Source organism: Microtus pennsylvanicus, chromosome 11, assembly GCF_037038515.1.
Source record: "Microtus pennsylvanicus isolate mMicPen1 chromosome 11, mMicPen1.hap1, whole genome shotgun sequence".
NCBI classification, from domain to species: domain Eukaryota; kingdom Metazoa; phylum Chordata; class Mammalia; order Rodentia; family Cricetidae; genus Microtus; species Microtus pennsylvanicus.
The window spans coordinates 89,576,687-89,593,539 of NC_134589.1; the positions used below are offsets into that span (position 1 = coordinate 89,576,687).

At 49.2% G+C, this 16,853-nt stretch overlaps 2 protein-coding genes across 5 annotated transcripts; both read left to right on the top strand.

The window, feature by feature from the left end:
- The first annotated feature begins 1,010 nt into the window (after positions 1 to 1,010).
- On the top strand, positions 1,011 to 5,491 carry Nme4 (NME/NM23 nucleoside diphosphate kinase 4). Its single transcript, XM_075941419.1, has 5 exons — positions 1,011 to 1,226; positions 2,510 to 2,643; positions 2,993 to 3,094; positions 3,225 to 3,337; positions 4,978 to 5,491. Exons 1-5 carry the CDS (start codon positions 1,142 to 1,144, stop codon positions 5,099 to 5,101), a joined length of 558 nt encoding a protein of 185 aa, XP_075797534.1. The 5' UTR covers positions 1,011 to 1,141; the 3' UTR covers positions 5,102 to 5,491.
- Positions 5,492 to 6,754: 1,263 nt separating this feature from the next.
- Decr2 (2,4-dienoyl-CoA reductase 2) lies at positions 6,755 to 14,185 on the top strand. Of its 4 annotated transcripts, none has more exons than XM_075941422.1 (9): positions 6,755 to 7,151; positions 8,103 to 8,171; positions 9,034 to 9,085; positions 9,593 to 9,728; positions 11,785 to 11,909; positions 11,981 to 12,074; positions 12,253 to 12,357; positions 12,872 to 13,089; positions 13,419 to 14,185. In XM_075941422.1, the coding sequence occupies exons 1-8, from the start codon at positions 6,802 to 6,804 to the stop codon at positions 13,087 to 13,089; spliced, it is 1,149 nt and encodes a 382-aa protein (XP_075797537.1). In that variant the 5' UTR covers positions 6,755 to 6,801; the 3' UTR covers positions 13,419 to 14,185. The 4 variants fall into 4 exon arrangements, with proteins under 4 accessions (XP_075797537.1, XP_075797536.1, XP_075797538.1 ...); XM_075941421.1 differs by having other exon boundaries at positions 13,402 to 14,173; XM_075941420.1 differs by having other exon boundaries at positions 6,756 to 7,151; positions 13,397 to 14,172.
- The last annotated feature ends 2,668 nt before the right edge of the window (positions 14,186 to 16,853 follow it).

Genomic DNA, 16,853 nt, shown 5'->3' on the forward strand with positions numbered 1-16,853 from the left:
GTCAGCCAGTGCTCTTAACCCCGAATCATCTCTCTAGTCCCAGCAGAATATTTTTCCAAGTTCAGACAGTTTTTGAGATCCTGTTTCAAAAAATAATAAATTAGCCAGGAGGCGGCAGCATATACCTGTAATACCAGCACTCAGGAGGCAGAGGCAGGTGGATCTCTGTACGTTCGAGGCCAGCCTGGTCTATACAATAAGTTCCAGGACGGTCTCCAAATCTATACAGAGAAAATTTGTCTTGAAATACCCCCCCCATGGGCTGGAGAGATGGCTCAGTGGTTAAGAGCATTGCCTGCTCTTCCAAAGGTCCTGAGTTCAATTCCCAGCAACCACATGGTGGCTCACAACCATCTGTAATGAGGTCTGGTGCCCTCTTCTGGCATACATGGAGGCTGAACACTGTGCACATAAATAAATAAATAAATAAATAAATAAATAAATAAATCTTAAAAAAAAAGAGGTCTGGTGCCCTCTTCTGGCCTGCAGACATGCACACAGACAGAATATTGTATACATAATAAATAAATATTTAAAAAAAAAAGAAATAACCCCCCATCATCATCATCATCATGCATGAATAAATAATTTGAGTCTGGTCTGGGAGAGCAGGGACATGAGAGGCATGAAGACCATGCCTCTGCTATATATGGAGCTCAGGGACAACAGCAGGAATTATAAATAGTTTGAAAAGTTAAGGAGGGAACAGAACTGACAAGTAGTCCAACTGCTAAACCCAGCCAAACAGAGCCAATTGGTATTTACGAGGGCTATTCTCCATGAAGTATAACAACGTTCGTGCGTTATGAAAAGGCGTATAATCTAAACAGAGAATGGTCAGTTTCATTTTTTTTTTCTTTTTTTGTTCCCCCCCCCCCCCCCCCCCGCAGTATTGAGGAGGTCGAGCACAAGGCTCTGCGCATGGCAGTCAAGCGCTCTATCACTGAACTGTACCCTACCCGGTTTCCTCCTCTTTTTTTTTTTTTAAACGGAGATTAAAGCTCGGATCCTGCCGGCTCTTGGGGAACAGGGTGAGGGGCCCCACCGGGCCCCTTGGGGTGGAGGGGCGGAGGGGCGGGCCGAAGCGTGGTACCGCCTTCTGCCCTGAGCGCGCTGCGTTCTGTGCCCGCCGGCCCGCGCCATGGGCTGCCTCTTTGGGCGCGCCGTGCTGCGGGCGTTGTTGTGCGGGCCACGCATTCCAGGCCTGCTAGTGCGCCCCAGTTCCGGTGAGTCCTGCACCGTGGGGAGCTGGGCGGATGGGTTCCGCGCGGCCTTTGTTTGCGCACGTGCGACAGCCCAAGGCTTGGTTTTGTCCCGGAGGATCGTGCCAGCGCAACCCCCAAAAGGGGTCAGGGCTTTTAGCAGAAGAAAGCCAAAGCCCAGGCTGGGAGACTAGCACACTCGTGGCTCCTAAGGGTCTGTGCGTGTGGGTGGGTGGGTGGGGATCACGTTCTCTCCACAGAGCCGTTGTTCCCAAGGTATTGAAAGCCAACCTACCCCAGAGCAGGCCCAAGACAACCCGGCCACTTCCTGGGGTCCCTGCGCTTGCAATCCATTTATGGGGTGCTTTCTGAGAGCCAGATAATGCACCCTGGGAATTGAATAGTCTCATCAAGATACATGGCAGCAGAGCTCTGGGCTACCCAGGGTCCCCTGTCATCTCGCAGGGTCCCCCGTTACCTCTGGTAGGAGAACAAACGGGTATAATTCAGCCTGTTGAGTTGTAGTGGACACCCATTGTGGCCTGAAGATAGAGCCTGGTCCCTCCTTTCTAACTTAACTTGATGTTTCCTCTTTCTTTGGTACACTTTGTGAGACTACTGGGGACTAGGACCCTCTCAAAAGTAGAATTTAAGCCCTTAATCGCAGCACTCAGGAGGCAGAGGCAGATGGATCTCTGAGTCCGAGGCCAGCTTGATTTACAGAGTGAGTTACAGTTCACTCAGAGAAACCTTGTCTCAAAAACAAAAAACAAAACAAAGTATCATTTCATCTTGGAGGAGACACTCAATGTCCTGGCAGTGGCATGGGGGTCACAGAATCAGAACAGTGTTCTCTTGAGAGGCAACCTGAATCCCCTGGCAGCTGAGTTCCTTTCCTGCAATGTGATTTACTCCCCATCAAAGTCCTCAATTCCTATTCCTTGGTCCGCAGCGCTCAGGCCACCTGGAAGTGGTCCACTAACTATCCTTGGTTTCATGCTATTTCTCCACAGTGAGCTCCTAGCGTACAGGCCTGGGGGTCACACAGTGTGGCACCCCCGAGTCATCATTAACAGGCCAGGTTGCTCCTGAAGTTATCTGAGCCTATTGGGGGAAATCGTCTCCACCCTGGGCAGCTTCTGCTACTACCAAGGCAGCTCCCGGTCGTTTTTGTTCATCCAGACCTTCCTACTTGGTGGCAGGCACTTTCCAGTCCTGTGCTGTCTGAGCTCTGTTGGGGATCTAGGTGGGACAGAACTGAGAATGTGGAGTCTCTTCACCCCTGACTTTTTCTTTCTTTTTTACAGGAGGGCCTTCCTGGCCCCAGGAGCGTACCCTGGTTGCTGTGAAGCCAGATGGGGTGCAGCGGAGGCTCGTGGGGACTGTGATACACCGCTTTGAGAGGCGGGGCTTCAAGCTGGTGGGGATGAAGATGTTGCAGGTACCAGCCTTTGGCCGGTGTTGTCACTAGGGTCTCCTAGCACTGGCACTTGCAAGGGTTGGGAGTTAACCATTCTTTTTTTTTTTTTTCGGTATTTCAAGACAGGGTTTCTTTGTGGCTTTGGAGCCTGTCCTGGAACTAGCTCTGTAAACCAGGCTGGTCTCAAACTCACAGAGATCCGCCTGCCTCTGCCTTCCGAGTGCTGGGATTAAAGGCATGCGCCACCATCGCCCGACTTAACCATTCTGGGAGCTAACTTCCGTAGCTGTGTCTGAAAGGTGCCCCAAACTCAGGACACTAACTGAGACTTTACTCTCCAAGGGTTTATCTTACCCCTCTTTCCACACAGGCACCAGAAAGCATCCTTGCTGAGCATTACCGGGACCTGCAGAGGAAGCCATTCTACCCAGCCCTTATCAGCTACATGAGCTCTGGGCCTGTGGTGGCCATGGTACAGCAGGGCAGGGGCAATGGAATGGGTGTGTGTGGGGGGGTGTCTTCCCCTAAGCAAAAGAAAGGGCTTGGATTGAGCCCATTTGGGGCTCTCCAACTTCTCTCCAACCCACATGTCTGTGTTGCAGGTCTGGGAAGGGCACAATGTGGTCCACATCTCAAGGACCATGATAGGACATACTGACTCAACCGAGGCAGCCCCAGGGACAATCAGGGGAGACTTCAGTGTTCACATCAGCAGGTATGGAGGCCCCATCACCCTTGTCTCTCTATATAGGGTAAAGAAGGCTAGTTTAGGATGGCAGCTGGCACTTAAGACAGAGCCATGAGCTGGGCGGTGTTGGCGCACGCCTTTAATCCCAGCACTCGGGAGGCAGAGGCAGGCGGATCTCTGTGAGTTCGAGACCAGACTGGTCTACAGAGCGAGTTCCAGGACAGGCTCCAAAGCTACAGAGAAATCCTGTCTCGAAAAACCAAAAAAAAAAAAAAAAAAAAAAAAAAGACAGAGCCATGAAGCTGGGGGAGCGTGCAGTACTCAGGAGGCAGAGGCAGGTGGATCTCTGAGTGCAAGACCAGCCTGGTGTACAGAGTGAATTCCAAGACAGCCAGGGCTACACAAGAGAAACCTTGGGGTTTTTTTTTTGGGGGGGGGGGGAAGGGGAGCAAAGGAAGACAGATTCTTGAGAACTGGGTGTCTTGCTGGGCTGAAAGTTTTTGATAGTTGGGTGTTTACTATAAGATTGATTGATTGATTGATTAATTGTCAGGTAGGCCAAGCTAGCTTTGAGGTTATTAAGTAGTTCAGGTGTCTTGAACTCTTTATCTTCAGGCCTCTACCAACCTGAGTGTTAACTTACAGTATGCTGCCTTGTCTGATTAAACCTTTTTCCCTAACTCTTTTTCTTTCCAGACAGGGTTTCTCTGTGTAGCCCTGGCTTGCTGAAACTCACTTTGTAGATTAGGCTGGCCTCACAGAGATCCACCTGCCTCTGCCTTCTGAGTGCTGGGATTAAAGGCATCTACAATCACACAGGGTGTTTACTGGGTGTTTAGTATTCTGTTTTGGTCAACAACCATAAGGGGTTGGCTCTGATGACCGGTAGGAAAAGGCAACTCTCGGAAGCTGGTGTATAGCCTGGCTTCTGAGCTTGCAAGAAACCAAAGCCAGGCTAGATATAAATTTCCAGCCCCTGTTACTGCCCACCCACTTTTCCTTCCTCCTTTCCCTCTTTTTTTCTTTTCAAATAGGATATCTTGTAATCCAGGCTGGTCTCAAACTGATCCTCTTGCTGACGATGACCATGAACTTGTAATCTTCCTGCCTCTACCTCCCAAGTACAGACATGCACTGCCATGCCTGGTTTATGTGGAGCTGGGGATCAAAATCAGGGCTTTCTGCATGCTAGACAAGCCCTCTGTCAACTGAGCTGTATCTCTCATCTTCCTTCTTTGTGTGTGTGTGTGTGTGTGTATGAATGTCTGTGCATGTGTCTGCAATGTCTGTGTAAGCCAGAAGAGGGTGTCTTAAGATGCCCTGGAGCTGGAGTTATGGATAGTTTGAAGCTGCCCTGTTTGGGTACTGGGAACCAAACTCAGGTTCTCTGCAAGAGAATGCACTCTTCACTGCTGAGCCACCGCTCCAGCCCCCTCTCTTTTCCTTTCTGAGACGGGGTCTCCCTCTGTAATCAGTCTGGCCTAGAACTCGAGACTGTCCTCCTGTCTCAGCTCCTCCAATGCTGGTATTACAGACCATGGCACCATAGCCCATTCCTTTCTCTTCTGTACGGTCACCTTGTTCCCTGACAGGGCAGGAGGCTGGAGGTGAATTGTCCCTGGGACCCCTCTCACTGAAGCATAGGCATGCTTTTCCTCCTCCCACAGGAATGTCATTCATGCTAGCGATTCTGTGGAGGGTGCCCAGAGGGAGATCCAGCTGTGGTTTCAGAGCAGCGAACTGTTGAACTGGGCAGATGGCGGTCACCACAGCAGCTGCAGCCCAGCCTGAGGGTTTGAACTGCCCACTGTTCTTCACGGTTCATCCATGACCAACTACCTCTGCCAACAAGAACCCAAGCCCATACCCTTCCCATCTTCAAAACCACACCCTGTCCACCTTTTGTCCAACTCCAGACCAGAGGAGTCCAAGCCTCAACTTTATGTGCCTTGTATCCTAAGCCAGCACAATATTGGATCATATCCTTCTATACCTAAGTGCCAGACAACCTTTTGGACATTGTCAGAGGTGATTTTGCCTGCCCCAGAGAAGAGACATTAAAATCTTCTGCTTTAAATGGGAATGGTATGCTTATTTCTGCTATCTCAGCATTGTGTGCCCTTGCTTGGGGAGATGTGAAGAAAGAATAACAACTCCATCCATTCCTGCCTTGGCGAACCTGTGAGTTTACTGCACTGACAGAGACATGGATGACGGTGAGGGGTTAGCTGCAGAAGCATGCATGACTTGAGAACAGCTGAACCACAACAAAGTCCCACCCTACAGGGGTAATGACATCAAGGAAACTGCATGGTAGAATCTTGCTTTCAGTTAACCTACCTCTTAAATACTCTAGCAAACCTGTCCCAAGACCCCCGAGAGTAGGAAGGAGAACTGAGTGGGGAATCTAAGGCAAGGGTCCGCTACCCCATTCCTAGCTACCACTGTATTCTCCTTATTTTACTGATATGACTGCAGGGCCCAGCATCTTATAGGTCACCACGGCAATGCCTGCTCCATGATGCCCAGTAGTCATAGCTGGAGAAAACTGCTTTATTCCAGCACCCTAATGAGTGCTTTTTTTAAATACATGGTGTAAACAGTAGGCTTGAAGGTTATAGTTTTACTCTCCCATGAGGAGCCCTTAACTTTGGTAAATATATGAGCCAGGCAAGAGTGTGAGGCCAGGAGATCAAGAATCCAAACGGAGTTCCTTGGCTGGCATTGTTGCAGCTTCTGCCTGTATGGTGTGATTCTTTTGAGAGACGGTGGTGGCAAGGGATAGGTGGGGCCTAGGGCCTCTTCAAGGCACGGAGCCTGTGGGTAGGGGTCCCAGTCCTTGTGGGTATTGTGTCAGGTCTCCTGTGGTCGGAACAGCAGAGGCTTATACTTCAGCGGCTACTCTCATCTTTCTCTCAATGCAATCCAGGCACTAGAGAGCAACCTGCACGCCAGACCTGGTGTGGTCTGTGACAGCGACTGCTGCTTGATACAGCACGTCACATCTCACCCCGGATCCTGAAGTGGCTAACACAAGTAGCTGATACACATGACCGCTTCGGAGGCTAGCTGACAAGTCATTTCACTTTTCGAAATCTTGACGATGGAACCCAGTCCTGGGTTCTCAGCACCGGTCTGCCTGAGCAGCTTCACGACAATCTGGATCCTTGCCAGCCACCAAGAGGGTCACTCTGGGATTTTTTTCACCCGGACGAGCCACGCGAGGGAACTATTGGCTTTGCAGGCTCCCCATCCTCTCGCACTGGGAGGGAGTGTCCAAGCGGCAGAGCGGTGCACGTCAGGAGTTCCGACTTCCACAGCTGAAACCACACCGTCTAGCGAGCCTGGGTTTTTGGATTAAGCGGCCGCACAGACGTCCAACTAGGAAAGGACTCGAGCGGAGGGCGGGGGGGGGGCGGGCGGGTTAACAGGCCGGAGCAGCACACTGCGTCAGCGCCTCCGCCCACAGTCCCAGCAGGCCGCGCGCCACCATGGGTGGGGTGTCCGCCGGGTGGAATCGGAAGAGCTGGAGGGCGGGGATAGGAAGGCGTGGAGGGACCAGTTGCCTCCTTGTGGGCGGGGCCTCCTTGCAGGGAGAGCCCGGTGGGCGGGGTGACGCGGGGGTGGGACTCTGGTCCTGGATGTTTCTGGGCTCTGGGCGGAGCGAGCCGCTTGCAGAGCGCAGTTCGCAGCCAGCGTTGGAAGGTAGGATCTGGTTCCCGGTTTTACTGCCCTCGCCACTCCAGCCGGCACCCAGCGTCATGGCCCAGCAGCCGCCCGACGTTGAGGAAGACGATTGTCTTTCTGACTACCACCACCTCTTCTGCCCGGACCTTCTCCAGTGAGCTAAAGCAGGGAACCAGGGAGCGATCCGGGGTTGGGGAACAAGGGTCAGAATGGAACTGCTGCTGATGCGACAGCACAGAGGTCGGGTGCTCAGTACCCTACTTCTGGACGATCATAGACGTGAAGTTTCTTGGGGTTCCGGAAGGATGGGATGAGGGACTGAGTGAGGAAGCCGGTTCGTTTTGAAAACATCTCACTTGAGACCTTACTACACAGGACATTTTAGGTTCAATAGTCCCCTTCAGCCCCGAACTTCTAGCCAAGAATAAAAGACTTTAAAGATTGCAGATTTGTGGCTAGGGATTTTCGTCGAAACCTGTTAGACTCCATCCTCTGCAGGAGCATATTCCTTTCACAGCAGCACTGGGTGAATGTCCATGGGCTCAAAGTCCTCCTTTGGCTACCCATTTACCCTCTGTTTACACTGATTTATTTATTTACTTAATTTGTTTAGTTTTGGTTTTTCTAGACAGGGCTTCTCTGTGTAGACCTGGCTGCCCTGAAACTCACTCTGTAGACCAGGCTGGCCTCCAACTCACGAAGATGATCAATGCCTGTCTCTGCACCCCACCCCACCCCACTACCCTGCGCCTCCAGTTCTGGGATTAAACGCCTGCACCACCACTGCCTGGCCAGTGATTTTTTTATTGAGGCAGAATCTCATGTAGCTCATGCTGGCCTTCAACTCCTGGTTCCCCTGCCTCCACCTCTCAAGTACTGAACTTACCAACATGCATCCTCCATCCGGCTAAAACATTGGTTTTAAAGTAGATTCTAAGGACTAGAAAGATAGCTCAGTGGCTCAGAGCACTTACGGCTCTTTCAGAAGACTCAGCTTTGGTCCCTAGCATTCACACAGGACCACAGCATCTGTAGGCATATGGGCAAAACACTCATAGAGACAAAATAAGTAACTTAAAAATGACTACATTTTCCTTTTATGAAGGGACAAGGTGGCCTTTATCACGGGTGGTGGCTCTGGGATTGGCTTCCGGATCACTGAGATTTTCATGAGGTACACACTGCTCTGGGACCCTCCCTACCACTTTCCTTTCCTTTGACTGGACCCTAATGGATTTTGGGGAATGGTTCCGTGCTGCCCTGGGGGGAAGACAGCACCTTTGGAGTCTCCTAGAGGTGGGTGACACTGTGTGACTAGCCTCAGCGCTTCACGGGCTGTGAGGGGGCTGCTACGGTGGCGGTGGCGGAGTGTCTCTTGGGACAGGTCTGTGGCGTCAGGAGAGGCTTAGGGACTTGCTACTGAAGCTGGCTGAGGCAGAGGCGGAAGAGCCCTTCTCCAGCACTCCCCAGTGCTCTCCTTTCCACAACCTGAAGTGAATCCCACAAGAATTGATTCTGACTCCAGGTAGTGGCCTGTTATTTGAGGCTTTATGCAATTCCTTCTCTGCAGAACAAAGGTCTGTGTGTTATCTGATCATGAAGATTAGATAAGTTAGTGTAGTTTTTGTGGAACCTGTGTAGCGGGTAGTCCCCATTGTCACCATGAGGCTCCCTCTCTCAAAATGGGCTCTCTGTCCTCCATGCCAGTGCCCCAGCAGGCCCTGCACAGGTCTGGGATTGGCACCAGTAGCCCGCCACACCTTCTCTGCCATGTACACGGTATCTGGGTCAGAATACCCCAAGCCAGAGACATAGCGCAGAAACCTAGGAGTGGGCAACCATGGTATCCAGCAGTCCTTTCAGAATTACCCAACCCTGCCTGAGTCCCTGTGCCTCCTGCCAGTCATGTTTCAGCCTTGATTCATACCTCGGCCTCAGAAGCTCTCCGGAGTGTTCCTTGTAGAGTTCTGCCTGGTAGGCGCCCCCAGGGTGTGCCCCTCTTACTTGTCTCCTCAGGCTGCCATCTGCTTTTGCAGGCATGGCTGCCACACTGTCATCGCCAGCAGGAGCCTGCCAAGAGTGACCTCGGTGAGAGGAAGACTGGGGTTCTGAACGTGGGTGGGGAAGAGTCCTGAGGCCCAGGGTCTAAAACCACCAAAATCTGTTTCTTCTTGTGTAGGGAACTCAGTGAAAATGGACCCTCATAGATACCTTTGCCTTGTTCGAGACCAATCTGGTCTACAAGAGCTAGTTCCAGGACAGGCTCCAAAGCCACAGAGAAACCCTGTCTCGAAAAAAAAAAAAAAAGATACCTTTGCCTTTTCAAAAGTGTACTTATTGGGTCATGTTTTTGGAAGTAATATGGTTTTAGAATTCTTCAGTAGGTCCAGGGGAAATGCCTACAGGGTAGGCAGATGGTGGGATCTGGGACAGATGACAGGTTACAGAGAATTCGGGATGTCTTACCGACGTCCACCAGGGGTCATGGCCCAGGAGATGGCTGTTTTCAAGCCAAGGCTTGGTTGGCAGGGAGGTCTGAAGGCTGCTTCTCCAGGCTGAGGCTGCTAGCCAACCCTCTTGCTTTCTGCTGCCTAGGCTGCCGAAAAGTTGGTTGCTGCCACTGGAAGGCGGTGCCTCCCTCTGTCTATGGACGTCCGAGTTCCCCCAGCCGTCATGACTGCTGTGGACCAGGCACTGAAGGAGTTTGGCAAAATCGACATCCTTATTAACTGTGAGTCAGCAATAAGTGAGGTCAGAGTCTTCTCAGAGGTCGGTAGTGCTGCTTGGAACCTCCAGAACCCTGTTGCCAGGGGCAGGGGTGTGCCAGAGAGCCTAGGTGCTTGTCCTGGCTCAACTATGGCCTCACAGTTGCCGGAGGCAAGACTCAGGCTGCAGGCTCTGGCCTGACAAGTTTTGCTCTTTCCGAATGGTGGATCAGTAAACCTAATCTACACGGGTGCCCTGTGAACCTGAAAGTCACAGTTCAGGGGTGTTCTTAGGTACTGAGATTTCCACTGTAAAAAACGGGCTGGTAGCCGGGTGGCAGTGACACACGCCTTTAATCCCAGCAGATCTCTGTGAGTTCAAGGCCAGCCTTGTCTATAGAATGGAGTTCCAGAACAAGCTCCAAAGCTACACAGAGAAACCCTGTCTTGGAAAAACAAAAGATGAACAAAACAAACAAACAAAAGTGGGTTGGTGAGATGGCTCAGTAGCTTAGACCTCAATCATATTCCTGGGACCCACATGGTGGAAAGAATAAAGAATGTATTTACTACCACAGATTATTTGTCCCCTGACCCCCACATAAATGCCGTGGCACATGCACACCCACACACACCACACGCACACACCCACACACACGTTTTGTGTGTGTGTGTGTGTTTATGTATATATATATATGTATATGTATATATATATATATACATATATATATAATAAGTGTTAACATTATAAAAGTATGGGGCTGCCTCCCCATGTATGGTGGCACAGGCCTTTAATCTGAGCACTCTGGCAGAGATGTAAGCAGATCTCTTAGTCTGAGGCCAGCCTGGTCAACATAGAGAATTTTGAGGCCAGCCTGGTCTACATAATAAGTTCCAGGACAGCCAAAGTTACATAGAGAGACCCTGTCTTTCTCTAAATAAATAAACACTAAATCAAAGTAATAGAGTTGGGAATGGATCTCATCATGTAAAAAGCCCTGGTTACTGTCATTGGCCCAGAAAAAAGGTGATTTCATAGCCTTACAGAATAATTTAGGTATAATACTACATAACTGTATAATCACTTCACAATATCTGCTATTACTCAAATGTTATATTTGTTGAATAATTGATATTATTATCATATATTACGGCTCAATCTTTTTTTTCCCCCTAAGACAGGGTTTCTCTGTATAGCCCTGGCTGTCCTGGAACTCACTCTGTAGACCAGGCTAGCCTTGAACTCAGAGATTCCCCCTGACTCTGCCTCCAAAGTGCCACCAAGACTAAAGCCTTAGGGCACCATGCCAGCTAAAGACTCTATTTTCGAATAAGGTCACATTCACAAACACACACACACACAAAAAAAAATTGGGACTGGATAGATGGCCCAGTGGTTAGGAGCACTGCCTGAGTTTAATTCCCAGCAACCACATGGTGGCTTACAACCATCAGTAATGAGATCTTGTGTTTTCTTCTGGCATACAGGCAGAATACTATATACACAATAAATAAATAAATCTTTTAAAAAATCTTTCTTTAATTTTTAAATTCTTTTTGTACTTATTTATTTTAGTTTTCAAGACAGGGTTTCACTATTTAGCTCTGGCTATTCTGGAACTCGCCTTGTCGACCAGGCTGGCCTCAAACTCACAGAGATCCATCTGCTTCTGCCACCCAAGTGCTGGGATTAAAGTCGTGCGTCACCACTGCCCCCGGTCTACTATCTATCTATTTTTGTGAGACAGAATTTCCTGTAGCCCAGGCTGGGGTTAGATTTACTATGGACTTGAAGTTGCCCTTGAACGCCTGATCCTTCTGCTTCTGCCCCAAGTGCTGTCTCCGAACTTGCTTTTAGAACTTAACTTCTTGGCATCTACTCTTCTATCCTGTGCCTGTTGCCCAAGAATTTCCTCAAGTGCTCTGCGCCCTGTCTTGGCCAGCTTAGACCTCTTTGAAGGTCTCCACGTTCTGATTGCCCACAACGAACAGGCTCCTGTCTGTACTCTTGACAGGGCTTGCCCACTAGCGTCCTGTCTTCTCAGGGCCACACCCACCAGCTTTCCCCTTTCTCTTCTCCAGGTGCAGCTGGAAATTTCCTGTGCCCTGCCAGCGCCTTGTCTTTCAATGCCTTTAGGACTGTGGTTGACATCGACACCATTGGCACCTTCAATGTGTCGCGAGTGGTTTATGAGAAGTTCTTCCGGGTGGGTATCCTTCTGGCAGGGGCCTTTCCTCCTGTGGTTACCCACTCAACATCATCCCTTGCATGTTTTAGGACCACGGAGGAGTGATTGTGAACATTACCGCCACTCTCAGTATGCGGGGCCAGGTGCTACAGCTCCATGCGGGCGCTGCCAAGGCAGCCGTAGGTATGAGCGATTTTCCTCTTGGTGATTCCTGGAGGCTGATGATCTGCACATGAACTTGGTCCTAGCTGTGGGCACTGTAGAGGCTAGACTTGATCCTGAGCTCCCTGTGGCATTTAGGCCACCTCGCAGGCAGCACAGCCTGACCATCTCCCCTCCTGTGCGCATTTCTTCCACGCAGACGCTATGACACGACACTTGGCTGTGGAGTGGGGTCCCCAGAATATCCGTGTCAACAGCCTGGCTCCTGGTCCCATCAGTGGCACCGAGGGGATCCGGCGACTGGGTAAGTCTCTTTGGGAGTTTGGGACATCCATCAAAGCTTCTTGAATTGTAGCAGGGTTTAAAACATTCTGTCTTCAGCTAGGCAGTGGTGCTGCACACCTTTAATCCCAGCACTCAGAAGGCAGAGGCAGGCAGATCTCAGAGTTTGAGGACAGCCTGGCCTACAGAGTGAGTTCCAGGATGGCCAGGGCTACACAGAGAAACCCTCTCTTGGAAAACAAACAAACAAAAACAACAAACATTTTGTCTCATTCCAGTCAAGAAGCTATCCAAATGTTTGGCCTTCTCCCTTGTCTAACTTGGCCTCCTCTTAGGGTCTCCATACCCTCATTTCCTGGAAGGTATCACTCTCCCCCCTGTGGATTCTGTGTCACTCTGGTTCTGTTGCTCTTCTGCTAGGTCCTGGTAGAACAACTCCCTTTTCCAGATGTGGGTGGGGCAGAGTGCTGACTGGGGGAGCAGCGAACACTGTGCTCTAGGGGCTGACTGGGTCCCCACTTCATATTGCCTTCCAGGGGGCCCCCAGGACAGTTTGAAATTAAAGAGTCTTTTAAGCCCTCTGCAAAGACTTGGAAACAAGACGGAGATCGCCCACAGCGTGCTGTACCTGGCCAGTCCTCTGGCTTCCTATGTCTCAGGGATTTTGTTGGTGGTTGATGGTGGCAGCTGGATGACATTCCCAAATGACATCAAGGGACTGGCAGAGTTTGGATCTTCCTCTGCTAAGCTCTAGGTAACGAGCTATTCCCACTTCTTGGGTTCCGCATGTCCTTGGATGCCCCCAGTTTACCGGGTCAAGTGCAGCAGGTTTTCTTGGGACCCTGCCTCTGTTGCACAGAGGGGACCTGTCTGGTGGGCAGAGACGGTCTCCAAGGCTGTGAAGGAAGTGGGCTCCTGGCACTGGGTTTTCCTCAGAGAGGGTTAATCTGTTCCCTTTTGGAGGGTTCTAGCCTTGCAATTTTGCTGCTATAGTCTCTGGAGTGTGGAGGTTACAGGAGTGCATAATGGGATACAATTTCTTTTCTTTCCTTTCTTTTTAAGATAGGATCCCTTGTAACTCAGGCTATCTTCAAACACACTATGTAGCTGAAGATGAAGATGATTTTGCACTTCTGATTCTCCTGTCTCTACCTCCCAAGTGTTAAAATTAGAAAAGAGCCACCACGCCTGCTTTTTGCAGTGCTAAAGATCACACCCAAGGTATCATGTTTGCTAAACCAACACTGTATCAAATGGACTACATCCTCTGCCCCAGGATGCATGTTTTGACACACAAACATTGTGTTTTTTCTTTTCTTTTTTTTCTTTTTTCTTTTTTTTTTGGGGGGGGGGGTTTCAAGACAGCATTTCTCTGTAGCTTTGGAACTTGTCCTGGAACTCACTCTATGGACTAGATGGCCTCGAACCCACAGAGATCTGCCTGCTTTTGCCTCCCAAGTGCTGGGATTAAAGGCATGCACCACCACCACTCAGCTTATTTTTAAAATTGTATCCAGAAGGCAGTATTCTTCATGGAATACTGCCTCCTTCCTCACAGAGGCCTGTAGTCACAGCAGAAATATTGAATGTGAATTTGGAAATCCTAGCCATCTAAACCTTACTCTGGTGACCAAGCTGTTATACTTTTCCTCTCCAAAGCCCACACCCAGGGTGGGTGGGACCAGGTCGTGAGCCTAGCCTAATGCTCATGGGGTCTGAAGAGTTCCTATGATTTTGTCAGAGAAAATTGCGTTATCTTTTAAAAGAAGAATCTTTTTAATATAAAAATATCTATCATTTGGAATTTGTAAGTTTCTAGAAAGAAAATTAAAAGTTTAATTCTATCACTGAAATAGGGAGCTGTGTTTTTTGTCTTTTTTTCCTCCAAGACGGGATTTCTCTGTGTAACAAACCTAGATGTCCTGGAACTATCTCTGTAGACCAGGCTGGTCTCAAACTCACAGAGATCCGCCTGCTTCTGTCTCCTGTGTGCTGGGATTAAAGGTGTACACCACCACTACCACCGCCTGACAGCTTCCTGATTTCTTACCAAGGGATTCCAGATCAGAGGGAAGTGTGGCACTGTGGCTATCTTTGGGGGAGGGGGGATTCTGTCACTGGTCAGCTGGCCAATTGAGAGGAACGATTTGGTCCCAGAGACTGGGTTTTCATTGGGATGGGTCTGACTGAGAAAGAGGCCCACGTTTCGAGGAAGCAAGTAACAGTGGGTATAAACAGCGGCTTGTGATTTTGCTTAGGTTCCTCTTTTGTTTTTTAATATCTGTGCACAACGTTTTGCATTTTAATAGGCCATAAAGAAATTCTTATTATCTGGTTCCCAAAGTGGGGCATCCCATGGCTCCAGCGCTCCTGGCGCGCATGTACTTCCCCACTTTCCCGGAGCTCCCTGTGTGTGCTTTCCCAGCATCCCTGCATCCACCACCACCACCAGCCCACCCCACCCCCAGCACTTGCCGCTTAGCCCGGAGCCTGCCCTGAGGCCCCGGTGCTCTCTTCGCTTGCCTGCTCTATGGTCTAGCCGCTTGTAGCCACTGGGTGTCCTCCCGAATTGACTCTGCCCGGCTCCCACAGGCGCTGGGGCAAGTTCTAGTCCTTGAGCATCCATCCCTTGGCGTGTCTCCTCATGCCCACACCCAGGGGTTCTGCACAAGAACCGGGTAGAGTCTGGCCCAGCATCTCTGAGCATTCTTTCGGCTTACTGAGCCTGAGCTATCTTCGCGCCGCACCTGCTCCACCTGGTGTTCAAACATCGTCACTACATCTAAACACCTTCATGCTACTCATGCGTCCAGGGAAGTCCACGGCCCAACCCTCTGAGGAGTAGCATCCCAACAGGTAAGATACTAGGGAACTTTTGAACGGTAAACTAGACTATTAAATAAATAAACAAGTAAACTTTAAAAAAGGTAAAAGAATAAGGGGGAAGGACAATCTTAAAACCTTTCCCATGTTAAAGATTGGCAATATCACAATGCAGGGAATTAGGACCCTGTTCACTGCTGTTATGGATGGGATGCAGAATAGAAAAAAATAAATGATGAGATAAACAATTTTGATGGGATTGTTATAATGTCAGTTATGAATATTATCAGTCTGGTAATTCACATTTTATCATTAAAAGAGTGGTTTGATAACTGTGCCAATTAGGAGAAATTGACTGATAAAATACAGGCTTTGGAAAAGAGTACTACAGTGGTGGCGCGTGCCTTTAATCCCAGCACTCGGGAGGCAGAGGCAGGCGGATCTCTGTGAGTTCGAAGCCAGCCTGGTCTACAAGAGCTAGTTCCAGGACAGGCTCCAAAGAAGTGTTAGATTTAAAGAGATTTAAGGAATCAATAGTTTGGTTTTTTTAATTTTTTTTCCAAGTCAACACTTGGATTTTTTTAAATTTATTTTTATTTTATGTACATTGATGTTTTTCCATGGGTGTCAGGTCCCCTGGAAATGGAGTTACAGACAGTTATGAGCAGCCATGTGGGTGCTAGGAATTGAGCCTGAGTCCTGTGGAAGAGCAGTCAGTGCTCTTAACGTCTGAGCCATCTCTCCAGCCCAAGGAATCAGTAGTTTTATATGATATGCATCCACCTTTTGTGAAGCAGTTGTCAGATTCATGGGTCACTCAGAACAGAATTATTCTGCAAGGCTGGAAAGATTTAGTTACAGCAGCATTGGAATCTGGTCCTCAGTTGCTGTAGAGAACCTGGTGGAGAGAAGAAGGCAGGGGTCACCGAACAGTGAGGTAGTGTTAAGGTTATAAGATTTCCGAAGATCAAATCCTTGGTGAGGACCGTTATGTTGATGTGGAAAGACAGATTAGATTTGATCATCACACCTTGGCCCTATGCCATACAGACATAAGACTGAAGAGTCAGGATTGACTTTCTTTTTATTTATTTATTTTTTGATTTTTCAAGACAGGGTTTCTCTGTAGCTTTGGAGCCTGTCCTGGAACTAGCTCTGTAGACCAGGCTGACCTCGAATTTACAGAGATCCACCTGGCTCTGCCTCCCAAGTGCTGGGATTAAAGGCGTGCGCTGCCACCACCCGGCAGGAATGATTTTCAAAAAATTACTTGGAGACAGTAACTGACTACAGACCACAAGTGGATTAACAACGGAAGAACTAAAGAGCCTGTTTGAAACCTTACAAGATGCACATGTGGATCATTTGGATCCGGAACTGGACTGTATCTTCGTCATTCTGCCCTGTACCCATTCTCCTGCTGAGATACTCGTGCAAAGAGAAGATAATATTCCAGAATGGATATTTTTGGCACAAAAACAGAACAAAAATTAAATATCTATGCAGAAAAGGTTTCTGAATTGATTCTAAAAAAGAAAAATTGAAGCTTCGTCAATTAACAGGGATGGACCCAACAGAAGTCCCAGTCCTTTTTACTAATGCTGAAATTTCCTTAAAAAAAAAAAACTCCTCTTTGTGGGTAAAAAAATGAACATTGGCAATGAGCTTGCAGTGATTTCTTGAGAGAGAATAACA